Source organism: Moschus berezovskii, chromosome 6 (assembly GCF_049115385.1).
Source record: "Moschus berezovskii isolate FMDL1 chromosome 6, NW_MosBer_1.0, whole genome shotgun sequence".
Classification (NCBI taxonomy): Eukaryota; Metazoa; Chordata; class Mammalia; order Artiodactyla; family Moschidae; genus Moschus; species Moschus berezovskii.
Window position 1 is genome coordinate 118,345,159 of NC_142465.1, and position 26,301 is coordinate 118,371,459.

At 58.8% G+C, this 26,301-nt stretch overlaps 1 protein-coding gene across 3 annotated transcripts; it reads right to left on the reverse strand.

Annotated features, from left to right (window-relative positions):
• Window positions 1–1,893: 1,893 nt before the first annotated feature.
• Window positions 1,894–26,301, reverse strand: SULT4A1 (sulfotransferase family 4A member 1). Of its 3 annotated transcripts, XR_008681910.2 has the most exons (8): window positions 26,073–26,301; window positions 14,911–15,041; window positions 13,687–13,767; window positions 11,700–11,826; window positions 8,007–8,101; window positions 6,147–6,285; window positions 4,655–4,788; window positions 1,894–3,345 (listed from the first exon to the last, which is right to left on the reverse strand). XR_008681910.2 is itself a non-coding variant. In XM_055396278.2 (7 exons), exons 1-7 carry the CDS (start codon window positions 26,239–26,241, stop codon window positions 3,233–3,235), a joined length of 855 nt encoding a protein of 284 aa, XP_055252253.1. In that variant the 5' UTR covers window positions 26,242–26,301; the 3' UTR covers window positions 1,894–3,232. The 3 variants fall into 3 exon arrangements, 2 of the variants coding, with proteins under 2 accessions (XP_055252253.1, XP_055252252.1); XM_055396278.2 differs by lacking the exon at window positions 4,655–4,788; XM_055396277.2 differs by lacking the exons at window positions 1,894–3,345; window positions 4,655–4,788 and having other exon boundaries at window positions 4,801–6,285.

The window sequence follows — 26,301 nt, forward strand, 5'->3', positions numbered from 1 at the left end:
CGTGTTTTCAAAGCCACTTTTAAATCCTGTGACCATCCCATGAAGTTAGTGTGATGCAGATTGTATATAAATTGTGACACTGGATTGGATAATCTAAGTGGCTTACCTGCTCAGGTGAGAGGGCCTTCTTGGGCATTTCAGATGAAGGGACTGGGTGCATGTTGGGGGGTTGGGAGGGGGAGTTGACGAGCCCTGGGTTGCCGTGTCAGAGCCTGGAGGCCACGGGGACAGGTCCAGCTGGCGGGGGGCTGTGGCTGAATCCAGCTGCTTGGGTGTTAAAGCCTATGCAGGTCCCTCAAGTGCCTTTTGGAATCTTTTTACTCTGCGAAGTCAAAAGGCCAGGCAACTGGGACTTCCCTGGAGACGGGGACGTGCAGGAACCCCATGGCGGGATCCGTAAGGTCAGCCCACTGCCCAGGCCTCTCTGGTCCTGTCCGTCTGTCCAGATGTTCGTCACCTTGGTCCCTCAAGCCCCACCCACTCCCAGGGGCTACCACCCCCCGGGTCACTCTGCTCTCCAACCTGGCTTCACTTGTAGGATCCACAGCACCTTTGGCCTCAAGTCAGTTTCCCCTCAACTTTGCTCCAAGTGCGAGAGGCAGCAACGGCCCAGCACACAACACCCTAGAGCGCTCAGAACCAGGGGCTGGGGCGGAAGGTACCTCGGGGACGTTCTAGCACGGCAGACCACCCCCTCCCTCTGTGGATCCGGTGGGTGACCCACGAGGCCAGTACCGGCCCCTCACCCTCTCCACCTGCAGCGGGGTCGAGGGTGGGGGGCACCCCTAGGCAGCATTCCTTCAGTTAAGCCTTCTTGGGTCTTCATTTCTTCTTACAAAATCCAACTCTCGTGACCCCTGAGGGCTTCTGGGAGCTGAGCTCCTGGCCGCGCCAGCTGCCAGCCTCTGAGCGCTGCCCAGCACACACCCCCTCCCCTAGGCGGCCCCCGCCCGGGGTCCCTCACCTCCCTCAGGTCTCCACTCAGGGGGCCTCTTCTTGTTGGCCTCCCTGGTCCTTCAGGAGCACACGGGTCCCCAGCAAACCACTTGGGCCTGAACGCACCCCGGGTTTTATGACATCACTTCCCCACCAGAGCGGGCACGCCACACAGGCTGGGGACCCTAGAGCCGCCAGCAGCGCCCGCGACCGTCCAAAGTGTGTCCTGAGTGGATCCAGGGACTGTGGTGAGACATCCCCCGCCAGGGCTGGAGGGGGCGTTCACTGACCTCCGCGAATGCGCAGCCCCTCCCTGCCTCTATTCAGCTGCTCCACCTTTATTATCATCTGCCTGATTTTAGGTGATCTGGAGGGGATTAAGGAGCAGACCCCCCACTGCCAGAACAGAGCAGACTGGATGTGGGCCCAACGGGGGAGGTCTCCGTCATCCCAGACGGGCTTTACCAGAGACTCAAAGGAACTAGTTCATTTGAAAATCAGCATGACTTTTCGAAGAGCCCCGGCTTTTTATCCAATAAAGGAACATCCTGGACTTCCCTCCCACAAGGCATCATTAGATGGGCTCTGGAAATCACAGGTACAAAGAAAGTCAGCAGGTCAGACTCCACACCACCGTCTGCCTTGTTGAAAGGGACCTTCCCAGACTGAGCCTAAAAGCCCTGGACCCCACGCGCGGCAAAACCTCTTCCCACTTCTCTCCTCCCCCACCCTCCCTCTCACTTCAGCTGCAAAAAGACACCAAAAGGTGGCGGGACACCAGCTGGGGAGTCAGCCCTTGGAATGTTGAGTCCCGGTGACCCAGCCCACCCGACCCGGGCAGGGGTGAGTCGGCTCGCTCTTACCGCTCTGAAATCCAGAGGGGACCACAGTGGGGTGGGGGCACCCCCCAACTGCCCCCACCCCCGTTAGCACAGGCTGGACACGAGGCATGGGGTATGTCTTTATTAAAGATGCAAGCAAGCACAGAGAAGTCTCACGTGTGGTGCTCAGTAACATCCATACAGTACTAAAAATAGAAAAATAGAAAACAAATTTCACAGAAAGCAGCCGCCCTCGCAGATACACAGAAAAAAGGTGCTGCCAAGCCCACCGCGTGGTGCTGCGGACCACCTGCCCCATCCAAGCTGCTCTCAACAAAATGACTGAAGCGCTCGGGCCTGCCCTCGGCACAGACCCTCCCGCGGAGGGGGCAACTCCTCTGGCCCCACCACCCCGGGCATGTCCCAGCTACGGACGGCTGGGACAGCGCGGTGCACAGGCGCGGCGACACGCGTGCATGTCGGTGGCTGGCCCTGCAGCTCACCCGCCGCCTCGTCACTCCTCCGGCCCGTCGCAGGCCAGTGAACGAAGCGGGAGGCAGGGCAGGGCGGACCCCCACCTCCAGGCCCTGAAGCAGCACCGAGGCGACCCCGCCGGCCCATCCGGGTCAAGATGGGACGCCACACACACTCGGTGGGTCTCCAGGGCTGAGAGCCGCAGGCCCAGACGCAACAATGAGCGGTAGGTACAGACCCAGGAGTTCTAGAAAGTACTATCCAGCCATCTGTTTGCCAACATAAGCAGGTTTCTGCTTCGGGGAATCAAAGACCATGGAACAAAAAGTCAGGCTCTGTGCAAGTTCTGTCTCTGCTGGGGTGGGGGTGGGGGGCTGGTTCTTGGGTCACCGCGTCACATGCCCATCCCACCGGGTCCTCTGCGTCGGCAGCCTCTGAAAATGCCCCCTGCCCCACGAACAGCTCCTGCTGCAACTCAGGGCAGCTGCCAGGAACTGAGCGCCACCCGGGGAAACTCGGGCCCCCCACCTCAGCCCTCACCAGGGGAGGACCGAATGGCTGTGCCCTGTGAACGACAACAAAAAAAGTCAACCCTGAGCGCTTCCTACCACCTGGGTGTGGCTCTCCTGAGCCCCTCGGAAATGAACTTTTATTTGGTTTACTGACATTTATTTAGGTTTCCAGTGAAAAGCTCTATAAAATACAATACGCAGTGTGGGTTGTAATAAAGGTAGACACTCTAGTTGCATATGTTAACAGACGTGACACACGTGGTCCACCAGAATTGCCATCTTTGTGGGCAGACGTTTAGACTTCAAAGGCGAGACAGCTGCTCTGGATCAGAACTCAAACCCGCTTTCTCCAACTTCCAGGGCCACGCCCCCTCCCTCCCCCAGGGTCTCACTTCCAGAGCCTGTCCAGCAAGAAACAGATGAGTGCGAACGGGACTCTGAGCTACAGTGTCTGGGTACTGTGAGCATGCAAGCGTGCGGGCGCCAGTATTATAGATAAAAGTCGAACGTGAGGTCGCACTTCCCCATCTTCTGCTTGTACACCAGGTCGAACTTCTCGTTCATGGAGACGGTGAAGATGTCCTTCCACAGCCCGACCCTTCCTGCAACACAGACAGGGGCGGGCCGTGCTAAGTTCACTGGTGGTCAGGCCAGCCGCCAAACCACAGGGAGCTGGGGAGAGGGACCTGGAAGGTTCCAGACCTATTCCCGGACCCCTCTGCACCTGTCCTGTGGGGGTCACGACGTCCATGTGAACTGCAGGCTAGCTGAACCCGCTTCCCTGAGTCTGGCCATCCTGGTGTGCTTTCCACCCAGGACCACAAACGTGCGGAGCTGAGGCCCTGGGGCGGGCCCTGCCCATCCACCACCGGTCCCCAGCACCAGGCAGAGTGGGCGCGCGAGCCCCAGCACCCCCAAGGATGGACAGCGTCCCTGGGCCGGGTCTGCGGCTCAGGCGCCAGGTGGGATCCGTGTGCTCAGTGACACCACTACTCACGCAGCTCAACAGCTCCACCAAGGCAGCTGGTGCTTCTGGAGAATTTTAAAAGGGAAACAGAAAATCATCCCCACAAAAGCAGAACTTTTCTTGGTGGGCAGGGAGCCGCCAGGGCCAGGTCAAGGGTGGAGATTTCGAGAAGACTGCCCGTGTGACGTCAGGGGAGAATTGACAGGGAATAAAACCATCAGAGCTCCCAACTTGACACCAAAACCAGTCCCACCCAGGCCCTCGTGGCTGCTCTATCACAGCGACAGCCCACTGAGGCTTGGTCAGACTCCCTTTGCCCACCCCTTGCAGGACAGGAGGGGCCTGGAGCAGACAGACTGATCGGCACAGGCCTTCCCCTTCTTCGTGAAGGGAGAGAGATCAAAATGACGAACACTGCTGAACCCACTTTCCTTAACTACAAGATCTTCGGTTCTGGTCACTATGAATGGTGACTGTGAAGAAGTCAGGAGTGGGTCCCTGCCCTCCCGTCTGCAGTAAGTGCATCACCCGGGGCACCGAGGCCGAGCTTTTTACAACTGGTCTCAGGGCACTGAGATGCCCGCCTAGAATTCTGTTCACCATGGGCATCTCTGACGGCAGAGCTCTGACCGTTCCAGCAAGCATCTCCCATTAAGCTATGCTATTAACAGTCGCCCCTGTCCTGGTAGGACCTAATGTATGAAACTGCAACCCTGCAAACACTGAGCTAACAGATCCAGAGTGACACGGATTTTCTCTTCGGTGATGAAAAATTATATGTTGGTGATGGAGAGGAAAAAAAACAAGACACTGTTCTTGCTACCCTCTAAGGACACCTCAGGGTCAGAATTAGCAAGCTCTAGACCCACCACACCATATATTTTTTTTCCACGATCATTTTTCTCAGCTGAGGCAGCCGAGAGCTCATCAGAGGAGTCACCCACCTGGTTTAGGATTTGGACTCAAGACAGTGCAATTTATGCTGTGACATGAATCAAATCTAAGCAATGCAGCTGGCTACTCAAGCCCCTGCATTCTCACCAACGCAAGGAGGTCTTCTGAGCAAAGAGGCAATGTGCTAAAAGAAAACAAAACCAAAGAACTGAAATAAAGCAAAACCAAGGTAAACGATGATAAAAGCAAACACAGTGGAAGAAGCATATGTGCACGCAGTATGTTCTTGACACTTCTTAACCACACAAGAACCGAAAGGGGGGCTTCTGGAGAAGGTCACACCCAAGGGTAACAAAACACAGTGAAAGCAAAACTAAAGAAGAGCAAATAAATTTTAAATTATAAACATTCGTGAAGATGCAGCCAAGAAATAAATGGCAGGGTGACATGGCTCGTTAACTAACGTCTTCCCGGAGAGTGGCCCACCTGCCTTGACAGGAAGGTGCCCAACTGCCTGACCTTCAGGACAGCCTGGGAGCCACATGGGTCGGCAACCCGACCGGCCCTCCGTACAGGGAGGACGAAGGGCCAGAGCAGCCAGGCCAGGCCGCGGAGGAGCTCCTCTCTCCCCTCTGGGCAGCCACCTGTGGAGCCAGTGTCATCCTCGAGCCCTCCCCTCCAACCTGGGAGCTGGGAACCAGCCTCGGCCGCGGATTTGAGGTGCCACGGATGTGAATGCCTGAGCCCTCTACCATGAAGCAGCTGCAAATAGCACAAGCCCTCGGGGCACAGAGAGCTGCCCCCGTGGATCTGGGGAGGACTCCTGCAGGAACGCCTGCCCGCAACTCAGACGGCTCCACCCCCAGCACCCTGCTCTCGGGCCGGGAGGGGGTACTGGCCTCCATGACAGCTGCCCGGCCAGCCCTAGAGAGGTCTGCACTTCCTGCCTGCTGTCACTCACATGCGTACACACACACATACACACACACACACCCCATGTGCACACACATACCCCTCACATATACACACAGCACATATGCCACAGACACACACGGCCCCTCACACAGACCCACACACACACACACCTTCTCTGGCATGCGCTGCACCTCACCTGTGTGGCTCCCTCCCCTGGAGATCAGAGGGAGACAGCCCTTGCTCACACGGACCCCTCTCGAGCCAGCTGGAGCTTGGGGAAGCCGTGTGCACGCTCTGTGCTCCTCAACTCCACAGCCCCAAACCCATCGCCAGGGTGGGGGCCACCTGAAGAGGCGTCTGCCTGAAAACCTCTTGCCCAAAGAGCCTGAAACACGCCCCCCCAGCAGCCACCCCCGTAAACTCCGCACCCTGTGCAGGGTCACAGGCTGACTCCATCGGAGGCTTGTAGGATCCTCAGTGGCCCCTTTTGGGTTAACTTCTTGCCCCCAACCCCGGGGAGCGGAAGGCTCTGGAGATATGAGGCTGAACTCTGACTCGGGGCCAGGGGGAGGATAGGAGTCTGGAAAGCGTGAGGACGCCAGCAGGGAGGGGCCGGGCGGCACATACCCCGGCCCACGGGCAGGGCCTCAGCGTTGCAGCACTGGTCTACCAGCTGGTGGCAGTGCTCGATCAGCGACTCCAGCTGCGCCTTGTCGCAGGACACCCCCAGGAACCTGGCCAGCTGCTCCACCATGGTCACCAGGTCCTGGAAGACAAGAGCAGAGACACGGGAGCCAGTCAGAGGCGGCGCCTTTGCGGAACACCACTCTGGGGACCTCTTATCCATGGCCTGACTCAAGTCCTCGAGACAAGCCGGACGCCGGAATCTTCAGGAAATAACCATCTAGGTTAGAAGACTGCCCGAGGGCACTCAACTCCTGCCCCGGCCCTCCGGGAATCTGGAAGTAGACATGAGGCCCTGACATAGCAGCGGCCATGTCCAACAGCAGCAAGCAGTAAAGGAAGGTGCTTGGGCGCTGTACCAGGGCAGGACCGGCTTGCTCTCCCCTTCCTTCCACGCCATCAGCAGGAAGCCAGAAGATGCTCGGGAGAGCCTTGAGGCGGCCCCAGGGGACCCCGGACAGGCCCCAGGGCCAGCCCACCTCGCGCAGCAGGGAACCTGGCTCGCTGTGAAGATTCGGTGACGCTCGTTAGGCTGACATGAAGCCGTCTCTGGGCCCCGGCGCCCCGGCAATGCTGACGGCACAGCCGCCGCCACCTCACCGTCTCCGAGGGGGCCTGCCCACCTGCTCGCCACACAGCCCCGCCCCTCCGCGGCCACGTCCTACCCTGGGAAACACTGAAGTCCCTCGTGGTCTCCACCCCAGCATCGCCGTGCCCAGAGTCCTGCCCAGAGCCTGGGCTGTCTGTCGGTAGACCAAACGCCGGCCAGCGGTGGCTGGGTCATGTGAGGAGAATGCTAGAGGCTATCTCCTCTCCCGCAGGCCTGCAAGGCAGACACAGCCCCTGGGCGAGTCTGGAGGAGCGAGGCACAGGGCTGTGTTTCAGCTCTGAAGCTTCCTATAAACTGCGCGTCCTGCTCCCTCGGGATGAAATACTAAGTGACTCGTAAAAGCGAGGCGCTGGGAGGAACCTGCCAGCCGGCACCAGGCCCCGCAGGTGCATCCGCAGCTGGACTGGGGGGCTCCTCCTCACCCCGCCCCGCCATGGAGCCCCGTGACCGCCACCCCAGCACAGGGGTGGAGGAAAAAAAGATGAAAAGACAACTTGTGTCCACCAGACACAGGAACACCCACAGCACTCTGCTCAGTCACCCAGAATGGGAACAGCCCCAATGCCCAAAGCCCTGAGTGGATGGACAAACGTGTGACGGTGGACACGCTGCCCAGAACGTGCCCCAGGGAGCAGGGGAGCTCACCAAGGGCAGCAGAGGCCAGACACCAGCACACACCCGCTGGGCGGTCAGCAGCCTGCAAACCAACCCCCTGTCCCCCACAGACAGACAGCCTGGACGAGAAATGCAGACTCGGCCACCTTGGCCTTGGCCCCGAGCTGGTCACCTCACCTTGGACAGGGTGCTGGGTGGCCGCCAGGCAAGGCCGGCTGGTGCTCCACCACCGTCAAAGCAGAAAAATAAACAGGCCTTTCGGAAGCACTGCAGGCCACCCCTAACTCGGGAGCTGTGCACAGCCGGGGCCAGGGCAGGGGCCTGGGGGCCTGCACGTCTGGAGGCAAAGCCCTGTCAGGGGCTGTGGGCCCACCTGGAACCCTGGGGTCCCAGCCACACCCAACGCCCAGGCACTGCAGGCCCTGCCCTCCCTGAGGACTCTGCTGTGGGACCCAGGGCCTGGAGCATCACCCCTGCCCCTTGGCACCCACCCACCAGGGCACACACCTCTGAGGCACACACCCCCTCAGGACACACCCCTCAGGACTCACCCCAGGCACCCACCCCCAGGCACTCACCCGATGCATGTCTTCGTACTTGAGGAAAAGCACGTTCGAGTCCATGTGGTGCTCCCAGAACTCCTGCACGTGCTCAAACCAGGAGCCATAGCCCACTGTGGACACAAGGGGACAGGAGAGGTCACAGGAGGGACGGGGCGCGTGGATGGCGGCCTGCGCCTCTGCCCAGCAGCTGTGACACAGCTCCGGCTCCTCAGGCAGCTGCATGACCCCTGGCTGCCTGCACACCGCTCCCACCCGCGGGCGTCCACTCCACCTCCCGGACACCCAAGGCCCGACCCTGAGCAGGGAGGCCTCCGTCCCCTGGGTGCGCAGGCGCCGGCTCCAGGAGCTTCTCGGACACGCGGTGACCGCAAGAGAGGGCCGCCCAGGGGAGCTGGGCCCAGGGCCGGTCAGTCTGCAGTCGGGGAGGACGGAGCTGGGCGGGGATCTGGACAGAGCTGACATGGTGCCAGACACAGGCAGGATGGGGAGGCGCAGCGTGAAGAGGGGCAGCAAATCGTCCCAACACGCGAGCCCACACCCACACTGCAGCCGGCGTGTCCCACGACCCTACGGTCCCAGGCCACAGGGGGACCCATGTACTAGTCAGTGTGGCCAGGCCGCTTCACAACATTCTTTATAAAAACTCTGGGTTCTCACCACCGGTCCACACTGATGCCCCTCACTGTGAGGGCATCTTCCAAGGGGGCTTCCATGTGGGTCAGAGGGCAGTCTCGGCCAGAGAACATGGGGCCCCCTGGGTCACTGGGGCCTTGGGAAGCAGGTCCTGGCTGGATAACAGGGCCTGGTCAGGAGGGGTGGCCATGCTGCCAGGGCCCTCACTTAGCTGAGTGCCCAGGACACGGCACATGGCCCAAGGCCACAGGCACTCCCAGCCCGACGGCAAAGCCCAAGGACACTGGTAACGGCCACTTGGGAGTGACCAGCGCTGGGAGGGAGCCCCAAGGCCGGGGGCGGGCGCCTCCCACACAGGGCAAGCTTGGAGCGATCCGTGAGGGCTGGGCGGGCAGCAGGGCAGGGGGCTGCAAGGGGGCCTCAGAGATGTGGGGGGGTGTGGGCGGAGGGGGTCAGAGGCAGATGGCACCATCAGATGGAGGCCAGGCAGGAGGGCAGAGGACGAGGACTTGGATCAGAGGCAGCCGGCCTCTCACACCCTCACTGGCTGTGAGACGGAGCAGGTTTTGAACCTGTCTGCACCTCCTCCTCTGTGAACGGCATGACAACAGAACCTGAGACCCCGCCCCAACCCCACTACCGCTGGGTTGCCGCCCCAAGAGAAGTAGGTACAGGTCTCGGCCCCCGGGGACCAGCGGGGGCGTCATTGTGTGTCCTCTCTGGTGGGAGGCACTGGGGGTCCCACATGTACTGTTGAAGTCCAGCAAGTGGCAGAGCCATGGGTACACACGTGACCAAGGCTGAGAAATGGGGACCCCTGACTCCACCAGCCCAATCCATCGGCAGTCTGCCATCCCGCCAGCAGGGCACAGCGCAGCAGCAGCCTAGGCCTGCAGGCAGAGGGGGGTCCTGGGAGTGGAGGTATTGGTCAGGGGAGCAGTGAGCAGAGTAGAAGGCCCTCTTCAGGCCATTTATGAAGAAAGAAGGGGGCTCTCTGGAAGGGGAGAGGGGTGAGTGGGCAGAAACAAATCAACACAGCGCAGGCTACAGCCAAACGCCTCACTGGGCCCACTGCCGGGTGAACCGTGGCCCTCCCAGCCTGGTCCCCCCACGGTCAAGGTTTCAGACTCCAAGTTTTGCACCATCAGGTCAGCCTGGAACATCCCTGCTCCTCCCACACCAGGAGGAAACCCACGCACAGGGCAGGACATGAGGGCCAGGACAGCCTTCCCGATCTTCAGCATGGGGGCAAATCCAGAGAAGAAAGGGACCTGACCAACTCGCTGGCAGGCTGGTGACCCTGGGGGCCCTGAGCAGACTCTCCTGAGTCCAGGCCCACAGCTAGCACGCAGACCAGCAAGTCATGTCCTGGGACTGAGCGGTCCACTGGGCATGGACTTGGAGACCAGAACACCCCACCCACCCAGAGAACACTTGCAGACAGATAACCAGGGCCTGAGGATGGGGCGGGGGGGTGACTCGGGACTGGCGGAGGGGCGGGGGTGACACGGGGACAGGGAGGCTGAGAGGATGGGGGACGCAGGCGCTCCTCCACCCGGCTCCTGTCCCCTGGCACTCGGGCCCAAGCCCCCTCCCCGCCCTGCAGTGTGCGCCTCACGACCCCCAACACAGGCCTCGGGGCAGCGTGCCCTGGCTGGCAGTGGGCAGTGAGTTTCACTGCCTCTTCTGCATGGTACTCAAGCTCTTCAGCACCTTGGACAGAGAAGGCAAGCCTCCTCAGAGAGGGGAATAAATGGGACCGGGGGCTCGGTGCAGGGGCTTCGGGGACCACAGCAAGCATGTGCAGCCTTGAACTTCAGTGCCGGGCAGAGCCGCGACCTTCACGAGTAGTGGATAACTTACAGCTGCTCCAGCCTGAGCAGGCGGCTTTTAAGGTCTGCACCGTGGGCCAGTGTGAACACGATGGACACCCACTGTTTACAAGGGTGGTGCTCCCGTGCCAGCGGCTGCTTTAAAGGCAGGAACGCAAACCAGGACTTAAAACACGGCTCTGGGAACCAAACGCCTGACAGACCAGGAGAGGCCCGAGCCAGCTGATGGGCTGGGGGGAAGGGAGGCTGAACAGAGGCCTTTGGCAGGTTCCCAGGGCCTTAAGGCACAACTGCTGGGGCCACCTACGTTTGTCCCTTCCCACCCGGGGTCCCTCCTCCCCAGGCCGGGCTGAAGCAGAGACGCAAGGGCAGGGACAAGAGGGCCTCAGGACGTCTGGTCTTCACTCAGGCTCCAGTTCAGCCGCCCCAGGTCCCATGTAAATTTGCGGCGCTGAGCTCTTGGACTGCCTCTATGTGCTTATTCATGCTCCTGCCACATAATCTCATTGCAGAACCCCTGCCCTGCCAGGGCTGGACAACAAATGTACAACCAGACTGAGGGTTCCCCAAGCTGGGAAATAAAACAGGAAGTGTATTTGCAGGAGAGTCTCCGGACAGACTTAATTACTCTCCTGGGTGCAAACACTTAGGCAACAGGGTATGCAGAGAAGCCAGGGTTGGCAGGTGGGGGAAACAGAACCAACCCCACAGCCGAGGGGACAGCTCCCTCCCTGGTCCGCTCCTCTCCAAGGAGAGCAGACACGGATGGAGGGGCCCTGGCATGCTCGGCCCCTGCCCAGGCCTCTCCCCCGGGAACACGCTTCCTGCCCAGAGCACTGTCCTGCCCCTCCCTTGGAGTGAACCCCACCTGACACACTGGCCTGCAGCTGGCGCCCACGCCTGATCAAGTCCAGCTGAAGGCCAGGGGCCCTCACACAAAGCCGCGGCCTCCACGCTGGCCTTGGGCACCAGTAACAGAGGGATCGAGGCCACTGTTCCCACAGCTTGGAATCCAGGCAGGGATACGGATGCTTTTAATCGGGGGACTTCTCAGAACCCCAAGGATGTGGGGAGAGAGATGGGCTTCGGCGTCGGATGCCCACTTAGCTTGGCAGAAGCTTCCTGAGCCCCCTCAGCCCGAGCTCCACTGCCCACCAGCAGGAAAGCAGGCCAGTCCCACAGTTATCACAGTACTGGGGTGATAGGAAGCACCCCCAAGGGAACATCACACACACACACTCACACTTGTCATTCATGAACCTCCGGCAGAACTCCTGGAACGTGCCTCGGTAGCTCATGGTCCGCAGCGAGCGGTGGAACTGGTAATAAGACACCACCAGGTCCTTGGGGTTCCGGGCCATGTATATGACCTGCAGTGGTGGGGGGTGGGTAGGGGGAGGAAGGATGGACAGGGGGACAGACGGAGGAGGTTAGTCTGCAGTCCTTCGTCCCAGGTAAGCCGCCCCGAGCAGGTTCCACTGACCTACAACCTACTCTTCTACACCGTGACCCGCAGTGAGGTCAGCCCTTCACACACCCGGACCAAATACCTTCTCACTGCTGCTCTGCTTCAGCAGATGCACTCCTGTCCACACGACAGAATCAGCTGGGACAATTACTGGCGTGTTTGATCACATTTCTGTCCTCTAGTGCTACTTTTTTTTTTAAATTAAACTATAGTTGATACTTTAGAGAAGACTCTTGAGAGTCCCTTGAACTGCAAGGAGGTCAAACCAGTCAATCATTAAGGAAATTAGTCCTGAACATTCATTGGAAGGACTGATGCTGAAGCTCCAATACTTTGGCCACCTGATGCGAAGAACTGACTCCGTGGAAAAGATCCTGATTCTGGGAAAGATTGAGGGCGGAAAGAAAAGGGGCCGACAGACGATGGGATGGTTGGATGGCATCACCGACTCAACGGACATGAGTTTGAGCAAACTCCGGGAATTTGTGATGGACAGGGAGGCCTGTTGTGCTGCAGTCCATGGGGTCGTAAAGAGTCAGACAAAAGTGAGTGACCAGACTGATAGTTGATATACAGAATTATATATGTCACATGTATAAAATACAGTGACTCAAAATTTGTAGAGTGTACTCCTTTTATACAAGATATCTGCTGTATTCCTCCCACTGTACGATGTACCCCTGAGGCTCATTTTATATGTGCTGCTGTTGTTGTTCACTTGCCCAGGCATGTCCCACTCTTTGTGACCCCATGGACTGCAGCATGCCAGGGCTTCCTGTCCCTCACCATCTCCCAGAGTTTGCCCAAGCTCATGTCCGTTTTATATAATAGCTTGTATCTCTTAATCCCCATTCCCATCCTGCCCTGCCCACTTCCCTCTCCCCACTGGTAACCCCTGGTTCTCTTTTTATCTTTGCGTCTGGTTGCTTTTATTACATTCACTAGACACGACTGAGCGACTTCACGTTCACTTTCCACTTTCACACATTGGAGAAGGAAATGGCAACCCACTCCAGTGTTCTTGCCTGGAGAATCCCAGGGACGGGGGAGCCTGGTGGGCTTCCGTCTATGGGGTCACACAGAGTCGGACACGACTGAAGTGACTTAGCAGCAGCAGCAGCAGCTTGCTGCAGTTTTTCAGGTTCCACTGAAACAATCATATAAAGTGACACCGAACAGTATTTGTCCTTCTCTGTCTGACTTGGCGTAACACCCCAAGCCCAGCCCCACGGCTGCAAATGGCAGAATCCCCTTCGCTTTTTACGGCTGAATGGTTTGCAACTGCACATATCTACCAGAACTTCCACAGCCATTCATCTGATGACGGGCACTGAGGGTGCTTCCTCAGCTTGGCTACTGGACACTGGGCTGCTATGAATGCTGCGGTGTCTCTAGCACTACTTTAAAATCAGCAGAAGACAGAAAAATTATGGTCCTGACCCGCCTGGTGATGAGAACTACAGGTCTCAAACATCTCATGCAGTTGAGAAAACAGAAGAGACAATGAAAGCAGCCGTGAGTCCTTAGGTCTTAAACAGGCAGAGGCTGGGCCTGGCTGGTCAAGTTCAACTGTGAGGCAGAACCCAGATACGCAACATGGATACAGAACACCAGCGACAAGGCTCACGGGCGTCTCTCCAGGGTCCCACCCCACCGAGCATCTCTGGGGACTCGTGCCTGTGACAGCACAGTTTGGACTGGCATGTGCGTCCCTGGCTCCAGCAGCGGGGAGCAGCTGGGAGCAGCGGGGAGCCAGGGTTACCTTGGAATCACCGTTGTGGAGGTCAGAGGGCAGGAAGCGGTAGGGGAGGTGGCTTTTGATGAGACGGGGAGATGTCAGTTCCTGTGGCAGGCAGAGAGGGGAGGTGGTCAGAGGAGGACACACAGACTTCCTGACCGGCCCGGGCCCTATGGGGCCTCAGACAAGTCAGGACCAGCACCCCTGCCCCAGAAACATCTCCCTGAGGTACGACCCCCAGCCCTGCCCAGGCTGGACCCTGGGGGCAGATGCAAGCCAGACACGGGCACCCACAGCCTGAGTCTAACTGTACCGGCAGGGGTCTGCTCAGAGGACTCTGCAGTCTGGAGCAGCCAAGAGCAGCCACAGGACAGGCCATGAAGGGCCGCGGAGGAAACAGAAGCAGACGGTGGGTGGCCGCTGGGCTCTGCCGTCGGTCTCAGCGCAGGGCTCCCCACTGCCCCTCCATCGGCCAGTGCATCACCCCGACCCTGACTCTGGGGTCCCCGCCGACAGGCCCCAGCCCGTCCACGTTGCTCCTGTCCGGAGGGAGGGGCCACCCTTCGATCACTGGGACCCTCGGTTTTCCTGTCCTGTGGGCTCTAAGCACTGCAAGGGCTCTGACGTCACAGGGTCAGCTCAGTTCTGGGTAGGACCCCAAGGCCAGGAGCAGGGCAGCAGCAGCAGGCACCTGCCCAGCTCCACAGGGGGGCTCGGCTGGTGGCAATGCAAACACTGACCTGGGGGGTGGGGGTGCTCTCAGAGCTTCAGAATGCCCATCTTACAGGAGAATCGACAGGGGGGCCACGCGGGAAGTGAGGCTTCAACTGAGAGGTGGCAGAGGGAAGAGTGCAGAGAACAAAACCCAGATAACACGAGGGGTAGGCCGGACGGGACTTGGGGATGTTTGTTTCACTCTTGGTACCAAGTTTTTATGATGCAAACACATCCTACCCAGTCCCCCCAACAGGCAAGATGAACCACAGAAGGAGGCCCCTCAACCCCACCGCCCCCCCCTCCCGACAGCCGCCTCCTTTCCTCCTCGAAGTCACCCCCTGTCACCCTCTGGTTCAGTTCCAGGGTCACCGTCACCAGCTCAGGCCGGCAGTCTCTCCCCACTGGCCACCTGGGGTCCCAGGAGCTCACTGCTTTCCTTCCGACCACAGGGGCCCCAGGAACCCCTCGGGAGCAACCACAGGAAGGCCCCCAAGGGGCTCATGTGGGCTGTGACGCCTGCCCCGAGCCCACCTTGATGATGTCCAGGCCTGGTTGCGGGTACTCCAGGACCGGGAGCTGCTCGTCAATGTTCATCAGGCCGATCTCATCAGGATCAGCCCCCTGGCTCACCAAGTAGACCACTTCCTGCAGCAAGCTGGTGCCTGGAGGGAGAAAAGCTGGTGAGAGGGCGCCTGGAAAGAAGCCCGAGGGCCAGCCCCGCTCTCGGGGGAGCACCAACTGCCCCAGGAAAGGGCTGAAGGGCTCCAGGTTTTGCAGGGAGGTCTCAGCAGTGTCTTGAGTCGAGTGGAGGAACAGTGGCCTCAGCACGAGACCCTGGCCTCAGTGCCGCCTCTTGGGGTGACTATGGCTGAGCTGGTCTTTCTGAGCTCCTGTCTCGTCGGCACCGAATGCAGACAGGAGAGTTCTCAAGACCGCCATGAGGGGTGGACAGGATGCGCAGTGCCTGCCTCCCCCAGGGACTCAAGGACTGTGATGAGTCCTGGGCTTCCAGAACCTGAATTTCCATTTACTCAGGAGTGATGAGGGTCCAGGGGAATGACTGGCCAGTCGATTATTATTTACAATGACAACCACGTCTCCTGGTTTCTACTAAAGCGAAACACAGGTCTGACCTGTAACTGGAGAAACGTACCAGGACAAGACCGAGAGGCAAGGGCTGGAACAGCCCCGCAGAGTTAGAGGAGCAAAAGGCAGAAGCAGAGATAGATTTCCTCTTCCTGGGCTCCAAAATCACCGTGGGTGGTGACTGCAGCCATGAAATCCGAAGACGCTTGCTTCTCGGCAGGGAAACTATGACAAACCTAGACAGTGTGCTGAAAAGCAGAGACATTACTCTGCCAACAAAGGTCCCTGTAGTCGGGGCTGCGGTCTTCCCAGTGGTCACGTACAGTTATGAGAGATGGACTGTAACGAAGGCAGAGCGCTGAAGAACTGATGCCTTCAAACTGTGGTGCTGGAGAAGACTCTTGACAGTCTTCAGCAAGGAGATCAAACCAGGTAATCTTAAGGGAAATCAACCCTGAATACGCATCAGAAGGACCGATGCTGAAATTGAAACTGCAGTATCCTGGCCATCTGATGCGAACAGCTGGCTCACTGGAAAAGCCCCTGATGCTGGGAAAGATTGAGGGCAGAAGGAGAAGAGGGCAGCAGAGGATGAGATGGCATCACCGAGGCAATGGACATGACCTTGGGCAAACTCTGGGAGACGGTGAGGGGCAGGGAGGCCTTGCGTGCTGCAGTCCATGGGGTCGCAAGGAGTCGGACACGACTGGGCAACTGAGGAGCGAAAACCAGGACCACGCTGAGAGACGGACCAGGACTGCCCGGCAGCATCCCCCGGAAGAGCAGACCTCGGGAGCCACGGACACAGCGGTGAGCAGCAGGGTGAACGGGTCGGCCCTGGGACTCGGACGGTGGGAACCAGGCAGCAGGGGGAGCCAGCAGGGCCGCGGTGCCCGGCAGGGCTGGGTCCAGATGCGACGCTGAGCGCAGCGAGTGAGACGCCAACGGGAGTCTGCCCTGAGACGCGGGGACCATCGCCCCCATTCAGAGGTGAGCTTCCTAAGGCCTAATGGTGCCCAAGGTCACAGCGCCGGTGTGTGGTTCCCATCCACCTGCTCCTGCTGGCAACGCCCGTCCACCCAGCAGCTCAGGGCAGCTGCACTTGTGTGGGGGCAGGTGGGGAGAGTGGGGGTGGGACCCGGGGGGTTACCCTTAGAAATCAGACCGTGCGCAGTTTCCACCAACATAGGCCTCTCCCAGGGAGGTCTTCAGGCTTCCCTGGTGGTTCAGTGGTAAACAATCTGTCTGCAGTGCAGGAGATGTGAGTTTGATTGCTGGGTTGGGAATATTCCCTGGACGAGGAAATGGCAACCCACTCCAGCATTCGTGCCTGGGAAATCTCATGGACAGAGGAGTCTGGCGGGCTGAAGTCCACGACCGAGCGGCTTACCACCACCGCCAAGGAGTTCTCCGGGATCTACACTTAGTGCTCCCAACCCCTACCCCAGCAGCCCCCACAGGCAATGACCCAGACACCATTCTTGCACATTAGTACATCTAACATCAATATCGACATGGCAATTTCACGAGCTCCATCCGTGCCTCCATTAAGGAGCTGCGCCGGAAGGCCAGCCTCGTTAGAGCCCACAGGAAGCTCTCTGCAGTCTGTCCTTCGCAGTCCCCTCTCCAGGGCAGCCCTGTAAGTCCATTTCCTGGTCGAGCACCACTTGGCCCTCCCATCTCCAGCTCAGGAGGGCGCACCATGGCCCTGCCAGGCACCAGGGAGGACGGGGAGTGGAGGACCCGGGAGCAGCTCGGGCAACGGGCCCTGGTGTCCCCAGGCCAGCCGGCCAGCCGGATGTGACCAAACCACCACAGGAAAGACCGACCAGGGATGATGACACAACCAGGCAGCCACTACCCGGGTGCAGACAAAGCCCCTCAATGAAGTCCAAACGCAGGCCCTGCAGGTAGGCCGCTCGGCCCTGCAAGCTCTCCACCAGGCGCCCCCCTGCCCACCGGCGCCTACCTGTTAGCTAGGGCCCTGCCCAGCCCATCCACCCACCCTTCTGGCTACCGCGGCCGGGAACCTCGGGCCCGGGCCCCACCTGCCGCTCTCACGTCCAGGGACGCAGTCCTGCTCAGCCTGCGCCTCCTCTCCCCCGCTCTGGCCCTCCGTGCTGCACCCAGCCTTCTCCATCACCCCCTGCACCCAGCACCCAGGGCCAGGGCCTGCCACAGGCTGCCCTTCTGCCTAGTCACCTTGGACTTGCGCTCTGGGCCACCACTCAGAGGCCTCCCTGGACCCTCCAAGTCTCCCCAGCCCCGGGGGCACCAGGTGCCCTGGGCTTCCTGTCCAGCGGCACGCAGCACTCCGGGCACCGCTGGGGAGCTGACGCTTGTGTGCGCAGGGAGCGAGGCTGCGTCGTGTTACTAGTTTTTACAGCGGCTGTAACCAATTACCACCAACTCAGCGGCCCAGAACAACCCAGGTACTACTCGTCGTTCTGGGGGGCCAGGAGGCCAGTGCAGGTCTCATGGTGCTAACACCAAGGTGGTCGGCGAGGCTGCGCCCCATTCTGGGCTCCAGGGAGAAGCTGTACGCCCGTCTCCTGCCACTCCAGGTCACATCCCCTAACACCTACGGGCACTGCTCACCCAGACCGCTCACATCGGAAACACCCCAGCCTCCTCCCACCCCAAGCCGGGCTGCCTTCCCGCAAAGATGGGCTGATGGGTGGCACCCAGGGCAAGGTCCGACACGGCCGAGGCAGGGTTTACATGTACCCCCAGGGTGGATAAAGAAACTCAGGGTTCAGGTTCCAGGCCAAGGTCACAGAGCTGGGGAGAGGAGAGCGACCCCTGGAGTGGTGGGAACCACAGCCCTACACGGATGGCCTCTCCAGCACCCCTGGGGGGAACATGGCGGGGCCACAACCAGTCACCTGGATGGGATGGGCAAAAGCAGGTGGGGGTGAAGCCGGGCCTCAGCCCCCTCCCCGCCACCCCTCTGCGTCTGATCCCCCTGGGGAGAGGTGCCCAGGAGGCCAGCCTGCCACCCAGTAAATTCAAGGTGAGATGGAGGAGAGCCAGGCTTTCAACCCAGGGACATGCGGGACTGGCCAGGCGGGGCCTCGCAAGGAGTAACATGAGCCACACGCTTTCCGGGAGCTCATTTTCAAGTCAACAGATGAGAGCTGATGGCTCACATGTGTGCTTCTGCTGACGGCAGGGAAACTGCTCCCGGCGGCTCCGAGGCGGCGGCAGTGATTCTGACATCGGGCCTCTGGGGCCGAGACCCAGCGGAGAACGCTGAGGTTTCGGGTGGAACTCCCTGGGGATGGCTGGGGTGGAGCCCGTCAAGATTCCCACCAGAACCCTTGGGGACAGGACAGACCAGCACGCCACAGTTTGAACCAGTTGGAACTGGACCCCCAGGCGCCAGGATCCTGGGGCTGGGAAACTTTAGAATTCTGTTCTTTTCATTTTTGTTCACGTGTATACCTGGTTTAAAAGTCAGGAGTGGACTTCCCTGGTGGTCCAGTGGTTAAGAATCTGCCTGCCGATGCAGGGGACGCAGGTTCGATCTCTGGTTTGGGAAGACTCCACAAGCCGAGGGGCAACTAAGTCTGAGCCACAAGGAAGAGGAGCCCCCCACGCTCAAGGCAACTAGAGAAAGCCTGCACGCAGCAAGGGCGATCAGCACAGTCAGCAATAAACTTCAAAAAGAGTCGAAAGCCTGAGGTCAGAAAATCTCACGGCCCTCCCCACCGCACCCCTGTGAACACAGCGAAGCCCTGCTGATTCTCCCCTGCCCTCCGGTTCCTGACGTGCTCACACTGTTGTTTCACGTCTGCACGTTCTGACGGGCTCCTGACTTCTGACTGAGCCGCCTTCCTTCTGCAGGCTTCTCTCCCCCACACGATCTTGGCACAACTCTCGGTCTAATCCAAAGCACAGCGTGCAGTGATAACGCTTCCTTCCTCATACGAGACTGTTTCCCTTGCTTGCTTGCTCAGTGTTTTATGTGCCTATTAACAATTCCTTGCCCGACTCTAGATAATAATTCCGGGCAAACAATCCCCACACAGCCAAATGAAGGGGCTGCGCTCGAACCCCATGACTCTCTGAGGGTCGTGCCCTGCCCCCTGGCACCCCACAAATGTCTCCCTGCGTCTCCGTGGGGCTGGAGGGACCCAATCTTCTGGCCGTGTGCCCTCAGGGTCCGCGTGCACGGCGGCAGAGCCCACCCTCTATGACCTGGAGCCTGACGACAAGCGCTGCCTCTACCTCGCTCAGACGGCTGGCTGAGCTGGGTACGGGATTCCAGGCCGGGGACCCTGGATGCACTGTTCCCGTCTTCCAGCTGCCAGCGCTGTGCTGAGAACTCTGAGGTCCTCGCTCCTCGTCCCTTGAATGCGGCCCATTCTTCTCTCTGGAAGCTTTGCGATCTTCTCTGAAATTTCACAGTTAAGAGCTTCAGCTGGGTCTCTTATTCATGGTGCCTGGAGGCATATTCAGGCCCGAGGGGGCCTTCAGCTCAGGCTCCAGTCTGGAAACCCTGACTTCCGGTGACTTTCTCCCGCTCTCGCTATTCCCTCTTTCTGGAACTCTGAGACCTTCTACTTTTCTAACTCTTCGCTCCCACTTGTCATCAATTTGCAACAATTTTTGTTCCACTTTCCGGGACATTTCCTCTGCTTCACCATCCACACCTCACAGCTGACTTTTAAAAATTTCAGCTACAATGTTTTTAACTCCAAGAGTTCTTTCAGGAGCCTTACTTGCTCATTCCTGGTGTGACTTCTTCCTTCACCAAGAGCGTACCTGCCTTCACTCTTACAGTGGAACAGAGTCAAGAGTGCCAGGGGCGGTTCTTTTTTTAGGTTTTCTCCTGCTCTGCACACTGTGCTGGATTCCACTGAGTGCCTTTTGCTGCTTTTTGTCGTCTTTTGGAAGCTCTCTGTCCCTCCTGCTGGAGATGCTAAGATCTGGAGACCTGGAGTCCACCCACAGGTGAGAACAAGCCCTAGGACACAGTTCTCTGTGGTGGACACGCCTGCTGACCCCAGGGCCTCACATGTACGCGTGCAGCCCAGCCCCGCACCCTCACAACTATGATAGCAGATGCCCGCGTGGCAGCATTTCTAAGTCTACACTTTGGGGTCAATTTCTCCAAAGGAGATGCCTCCACTCTGCCCTGGGGGACCGCAGGCATCCCAGGAGAGCCGAGCAGGAGGCTGAGGCTGTGGTCTTCACCTGACATCCATTTCCGACTCAGCACTGTATCCCAGCCTGTCGCTGTGTGTGACAGTCCCAGCTCCACGGCCTCTCTGGACCCACTTCCCCCAAAGAAACCTGCCTGTCTTTGCAACAGCCTCCTGCCTTCAAACTCCTCCAAGGGGCACAGTGTACGACTCCTGGGCCCTGCAGTGAATGGGTCCACGTACCTGCTGCCCTCCCCTCTGCTGGCATTAGGTTCTCTAGCTGCTGAGTCAGCTAACCCTGAGCTTCCAAAATCCACAGTCATCGCACTCCTCCTCCCGGGGGCTCGGAGCTTCCTACTTCTGGTCATCACGTAATGAGGTCTGAAGAGGACGCAGCGACAAGCACCTGTGCTCAGTCCACCCCGTGGGCGCTCTGGAGGCACCAGACACAAAGGTGCCACAGCTGGGGTCAGTCCAGCTCCCCCAACAGAAAACCTCCTGGAACCCTTCTCCTCTATGGGAAGAATGCGTTAAGCCACTGCAGGAGGGGCAGTGAAACCTGCTGCCCCCCCAACCCCAGGTGCTGGTGAAGACCCAACATGGCTGGAGACTGGGTGAAAGAAAAGAACTCTGGTCCGATGGGCAGGGCAAAAGCCCGTGCCTGGGATCTGAAGACCCCAGATGCAGAAAGAGGGATGTGAGACTCTTTCCCGCACAAGACCCACCATCAAGGCAGAGCTGGCAGCCACTGGAGGGCATCACTGAGAAAGTTCCATCAAGACCAAGAAACCCAGAGCCTACCTAAGGCTGCAGCTGGACCAGGCAACGCCCTCAAAGCCCTCCTCTCTCAGCCAGTAACAGAGCAACAAGTACCAGCTGTCCACCCTTGAGGGAGGGGACAGGGTGTGGGGAGAAACCCCTCTTAAGATTCAAACCAAATGCTGAAGGGAGGGCTGGGAAAGACTGCAGGCAAAAGGAGACGGGGGCAGCAGAGGATGAGATGGTTAGATAGCATCACTGACTCAATGGACATGAATCTGAGCAAACTCCGGGAGACAGTGGCGGAAGCCTGGTGTGCTACAGCCCGTAAGTCCACACATGACTTAGCAACTGAACCACAACAGGACAGGACACTGAGCAAAGACCCTCTGAATACTCAGCACCACACCCTCATCAAAGCACACGGCGAGGCTACAGGAATTAACACCAGTGGTCACTCAAGTGACCAGAGTGATAAGAGAATTCACACACAGCCCAGTTCCTACTAGACTGACTCATCACCTACACTAATGGCCTGCCAAGAAGAGACAGGCTTGGGGCGGCCTCTTCCACCCTCAAGGGCAGCACAGCTCAGACGGGTGGTCTCACCTGCCCAGGGCCAGCCAGCAGGTGAGTAGCACAGCTGCACTCAAACGCAGGCCTTCAGGCTCCAAAGCCAGGCTCTCAATGCCAAGACAGAGCCTCCTGCAGACCCACTCCTGGTGGGGAGGAGGAAGCAGGGAAGCGGGGATGGGAAGGGAATGGAATCATGAAGTCGGCCGCCTCAAGACCACGTGGCCCAGGACTCAGAACTCTGACAAAACCCCTAAACCCCCGAAGCATCCTGAGACTTCCACCCCAGAGCACGGGAGAGAAGGGGGGATCCTCCCTCCTCCTTGGGGCCTGAGTCCAGCTCCCTCCTCCAGAGGGACAGGGGCGAAACTGGCTGTGGACCAGAGGATGGATTAGACCTGACTGTCCCTCAGCTGCTGTGTGACTCTGAGCAAGTCCCTGCCTTCTCTGAGCCTCTGGATTAACACGGCAGAGCGCCAGGAACGTGAGACTCACCAAGGGGCCACTTCACCACTCCGAGGGCCCATGGCAAACTACACCTGGCCTGCGTTCAAAGTAACAGCCCCTCCAAGGACCCGGGAGCAGAAGCTGCCTCTGTGACTGTGCGGTTCACCATGTGGATTTCATGGCAGGGGAATCACCTGAGGGCAACTGCTCGGGGTGGGATGGGGGGTGGGAGGGAACCCAGATCCTGCCCCCTAGGCAGCTCCTCCTGCTACACCAGCTGCCACTGGAGATGACCTCCAGGGCGTGCCATCTTTGGTTGAGTGAAAACCAGATTTTGGGGACCAATTCTTCAGGCCCCTCTGTGATCACTTTGAGTAATGAACTTTACAGGCAGTGGGGGATGAGAGGACATGGGACCTCCAGAAGCACTGGTCTCGGCAAGGTCATCCTTCCTGAGAACACTTCTCACTTTTCCTGTCACCATCCCACGAAATGAACAAGAAGGATGGACTGGGTGAAGGTTAAGAACCAGGAAGAAAGCCAAAAAGGAATAGCAGATACTGGCCTACACAAAACCGTGACACTCTGCTGCTTCTTCACGCCCGGGCCTGCCGTCAACTCAAGCAAGCCTCGTACCAGGCACTTGAGCTTGGGCGAGTCACTTCACCTCCCAGAGTTTCTGTGCCAGACTTCTGGAATGGAAGACCAACTCTGGTCAGAGAGGCCCGCAGACAGTTTACTGCGATGATGAACACAGGCCTTTGTAAGTGACGAAGTACGGAGCATGGCAGGTTGTCAGCTGAGCACTACTAATGTCCTTTCCCTCTGGCTCACACACAGCTCGAACAAGGGCATCTTCAGGCTGCCCGTGTATGCATGCTCAGTGGCTTCGGATGTGTCCAACTCTCTGAGACCCCATGGACTGTAGCCCGCCAGGCTCCTGCGTCCATGGGATTCTCCAGGGAAGAATACTGGAGTGGGTTGCCATTTCCTTCTCCAGGGGGGTCTTCCCGACCCAGAGATCAAACCCGAGTCTGCTGCATTGGCAGGTAGATTCTTTGCCACTGAGTCACCAGTTCAGTTCAGTTCAGTCGCTCAGTCGTGTCCGACTCTTTGCGACCCCATGAATCACAGCACGCCAGGCCTCCCTGTCCATCACCAACTCCCGGAGTTCATTCAAACTCATGTCCATCGAGTCGGTGATGCCATCCAGCCATCTCATTCTCTGTCATCCCCTTCTCCTCCCGCCCCCAATCCTTCCCAGCATCAGAGTCTTTTCCAGTGAGTCAACTCGTCGCATGAGGTGGCAAGAGTACTGGAGTTTCAGCTTTAGCATCAGTCCTTCCAATGAACACCCAGGACTGATCTCCTTTAGAATGGACTGGTTGGATATCCTTGCAGTCCAAGGGACTCTCAAGAGTCTTCTCCAACACCACAGTTCAAAAGCATCAATTGTTCGGCGATCAGCTTTCTTCACAGTCCAACTCTCACATCCATACATGACCACTGAAAAAACCATAGCCTTGACTAGACGGACCTTTGTTGGCAAAGTAATGTCTCTGCTTTTTAATATACTATCTAGATTGGTCACCAGAGAAGCCCTTAAAATGGGTTTGTGTTGTTCAGTTGTGTCTGGCTCTTTGCAACCCCATGGACTGTAGCCCGGTGGGCTCCTCTGTCTATGGGATTCTCCAGGCAAGAATACTGGAGGGGGTTGCCATGCCTTTCTCCAGGGGATATTCCTGACCCAGGGGTCAAATCCACATCTCTTATGTCTCCTGCATTGGCAGGCAGGTTTTGTTTTTTTTTCACCACTAGCGCCATCTCAGGCTGCCCGTCAGGTAAAAGGAGCCAGCAGGGGGCAGATGGAGAAACAGTAAGGGCCTGGAAAGACCATAAGGTCTGTGGGAAAAATAATTTTAAAAGAATGCTCTTTCAGGCTGAGTGCAAAGGGACCACCGGGATCTCTGGCCAAGCTGGGTTCTCTGTCTCCGAAGGGAAGAGCCAATGTTTGCTCTCCTTCTGAGAGCAAACTCAGAAAGACATGTTTTTATCTTTGAAAGATGCAAGTTACAAACAAGACGTGAGGTTTGGTTATCTAGAAAACTTTCTTAAACTACCACTTCATTCCCATTAAGGTGTCCAGTCAGGTCCCTCCAGAACCCCGGCAGGCCCCCAACCCTGTACCCCTCTAAAACCTTCCCCACAAGCTTCAAGGCCATGCTTTTCAAGCAAGCTCTATGCCCGGGGCCTCCCCCAGGCTGCCAGAGACCCAACTTCTCAGCCACCATCTCCTGTTCATGAAATGGAGGGGGGTAACAGAGAACCACAACTGCCCATCCGCCATTTTGAAATCCTCAAGAGTGCCCACGTTTTTCACAATTCAGAGGTAGGCAGAACCTGCCCTAAAATGACAGGAGGCCATTTTCAGCCTTCAGTGATCCCACGTAACAGGAGGGAAGTGAACTGCTGTCCAGCCCACATCCAGCTGGGGGTCTTATATATATATGAATGATATCCCTGGCTCTAAAATCTGACCAATTTTGAATCCCCACACTTCCTTTCCTTCTTTCCAAGGACAGCCCAGCAGTGCCTCCAGATTCCTCGCCACCCCTCCACTCACAAGCCCCTTCCTTAGCCTTCCTGGGAGGACGAGGCCTACCCCCTGGGCATCTGGGACCCTGCACAGCAAGGAGAGACAAACCTACAGGCTCTCCCAGAAACCTGCCGGCCTGCTCCTCTGACCATGCTACCTCAAGGCCACCACCCTGGACACCACGCCAAAGACGCACTGCACTGTCTGGGTTAATAGCAGTGAATCCCTCTCTCTTCAGGACAGTGACAACAACGGAAACCCACAGGAATGTTCAAACAGGAAAGTTGCCCCTTTTCCCTACAAACCTCAGAAGAGGCACTACATCAAAAATCTCCTACATCAGGTCCTGGGTACATGCACACCCGCCTGGCCTTAAATCTCAGCTCTGCCGCTCATCAGCTGTGTGACCTTGGGTGAGCAACCTCCCCTCTCTGAGCCTCAGTGCCCACCTACAGTGGAAGTGGGAACGATCACCTGGACTTCACACAGTGGTCATGAAAGTGACATCCTAATGCTAGTAAATGTGACTGCCCTGGGTCCCTGCCAGGATATACCAGGGTGAAAGAGGCGGCCCTGAATCAGGGGGGACACATCGGACACTACACTCTGGGCACGGGCCAGTCCCATCCCCCAGCCAGTGCCCACGCAGGAAATGAGGGACGCACACAGCCCTGACGCCCCGTTTCACCCCCTCCCCAAGATCATCACCAGGACTTGGCGCTCATCAAAGGGCTGAACCGGACCCAAGAACAGAGAGGTTGAGTGACTGTCCAAGGTCACACAGCCAGCTGGACACCGGGAGGGGAGGCAGGGAAGGGTGGCGGGCCTGGGCCTGTCCGCCTAGCAGCTGCGGCCGCCAAACAAGGCTCCATCCCCACAGGACGCCACCTGGCCACGGACACCGGGGCTCAACCTCCAAACACCTGGTTTCTCCGCAAACCCCCGGCCGACCACCCCGACCCCGCCCTGTCGGGCTCCAGGCACCGCGCCCCCGCCCTCGGCCCCCAGCCTGCCCGGGCGCGGGCCGCAGCGTCCACGCCGGCGCGCCGCAGAGCCGGCCGGGGCGGGGTCCGCGCAGGGCTCACCGGACTTGGGGTAGGTGACGATCCACACGTCGCTGGGCCGCACCGGGAAGTTGGCGATCTCCTCCATCTTCCCGCGGCAGAAGGGCGGCAGCCGCACGCCGTGGAACTCGAAGTACTTGCTCTCGAACTCGCCCGGAGTGCTGGGGGTCTCCGCCTCGCTCTCCGCCATGCCGCCGCCCGGCCCCGCAGCCCCGCAGCCCCGCAGCCGCCGCCGCCGCCCCGCGCCCTC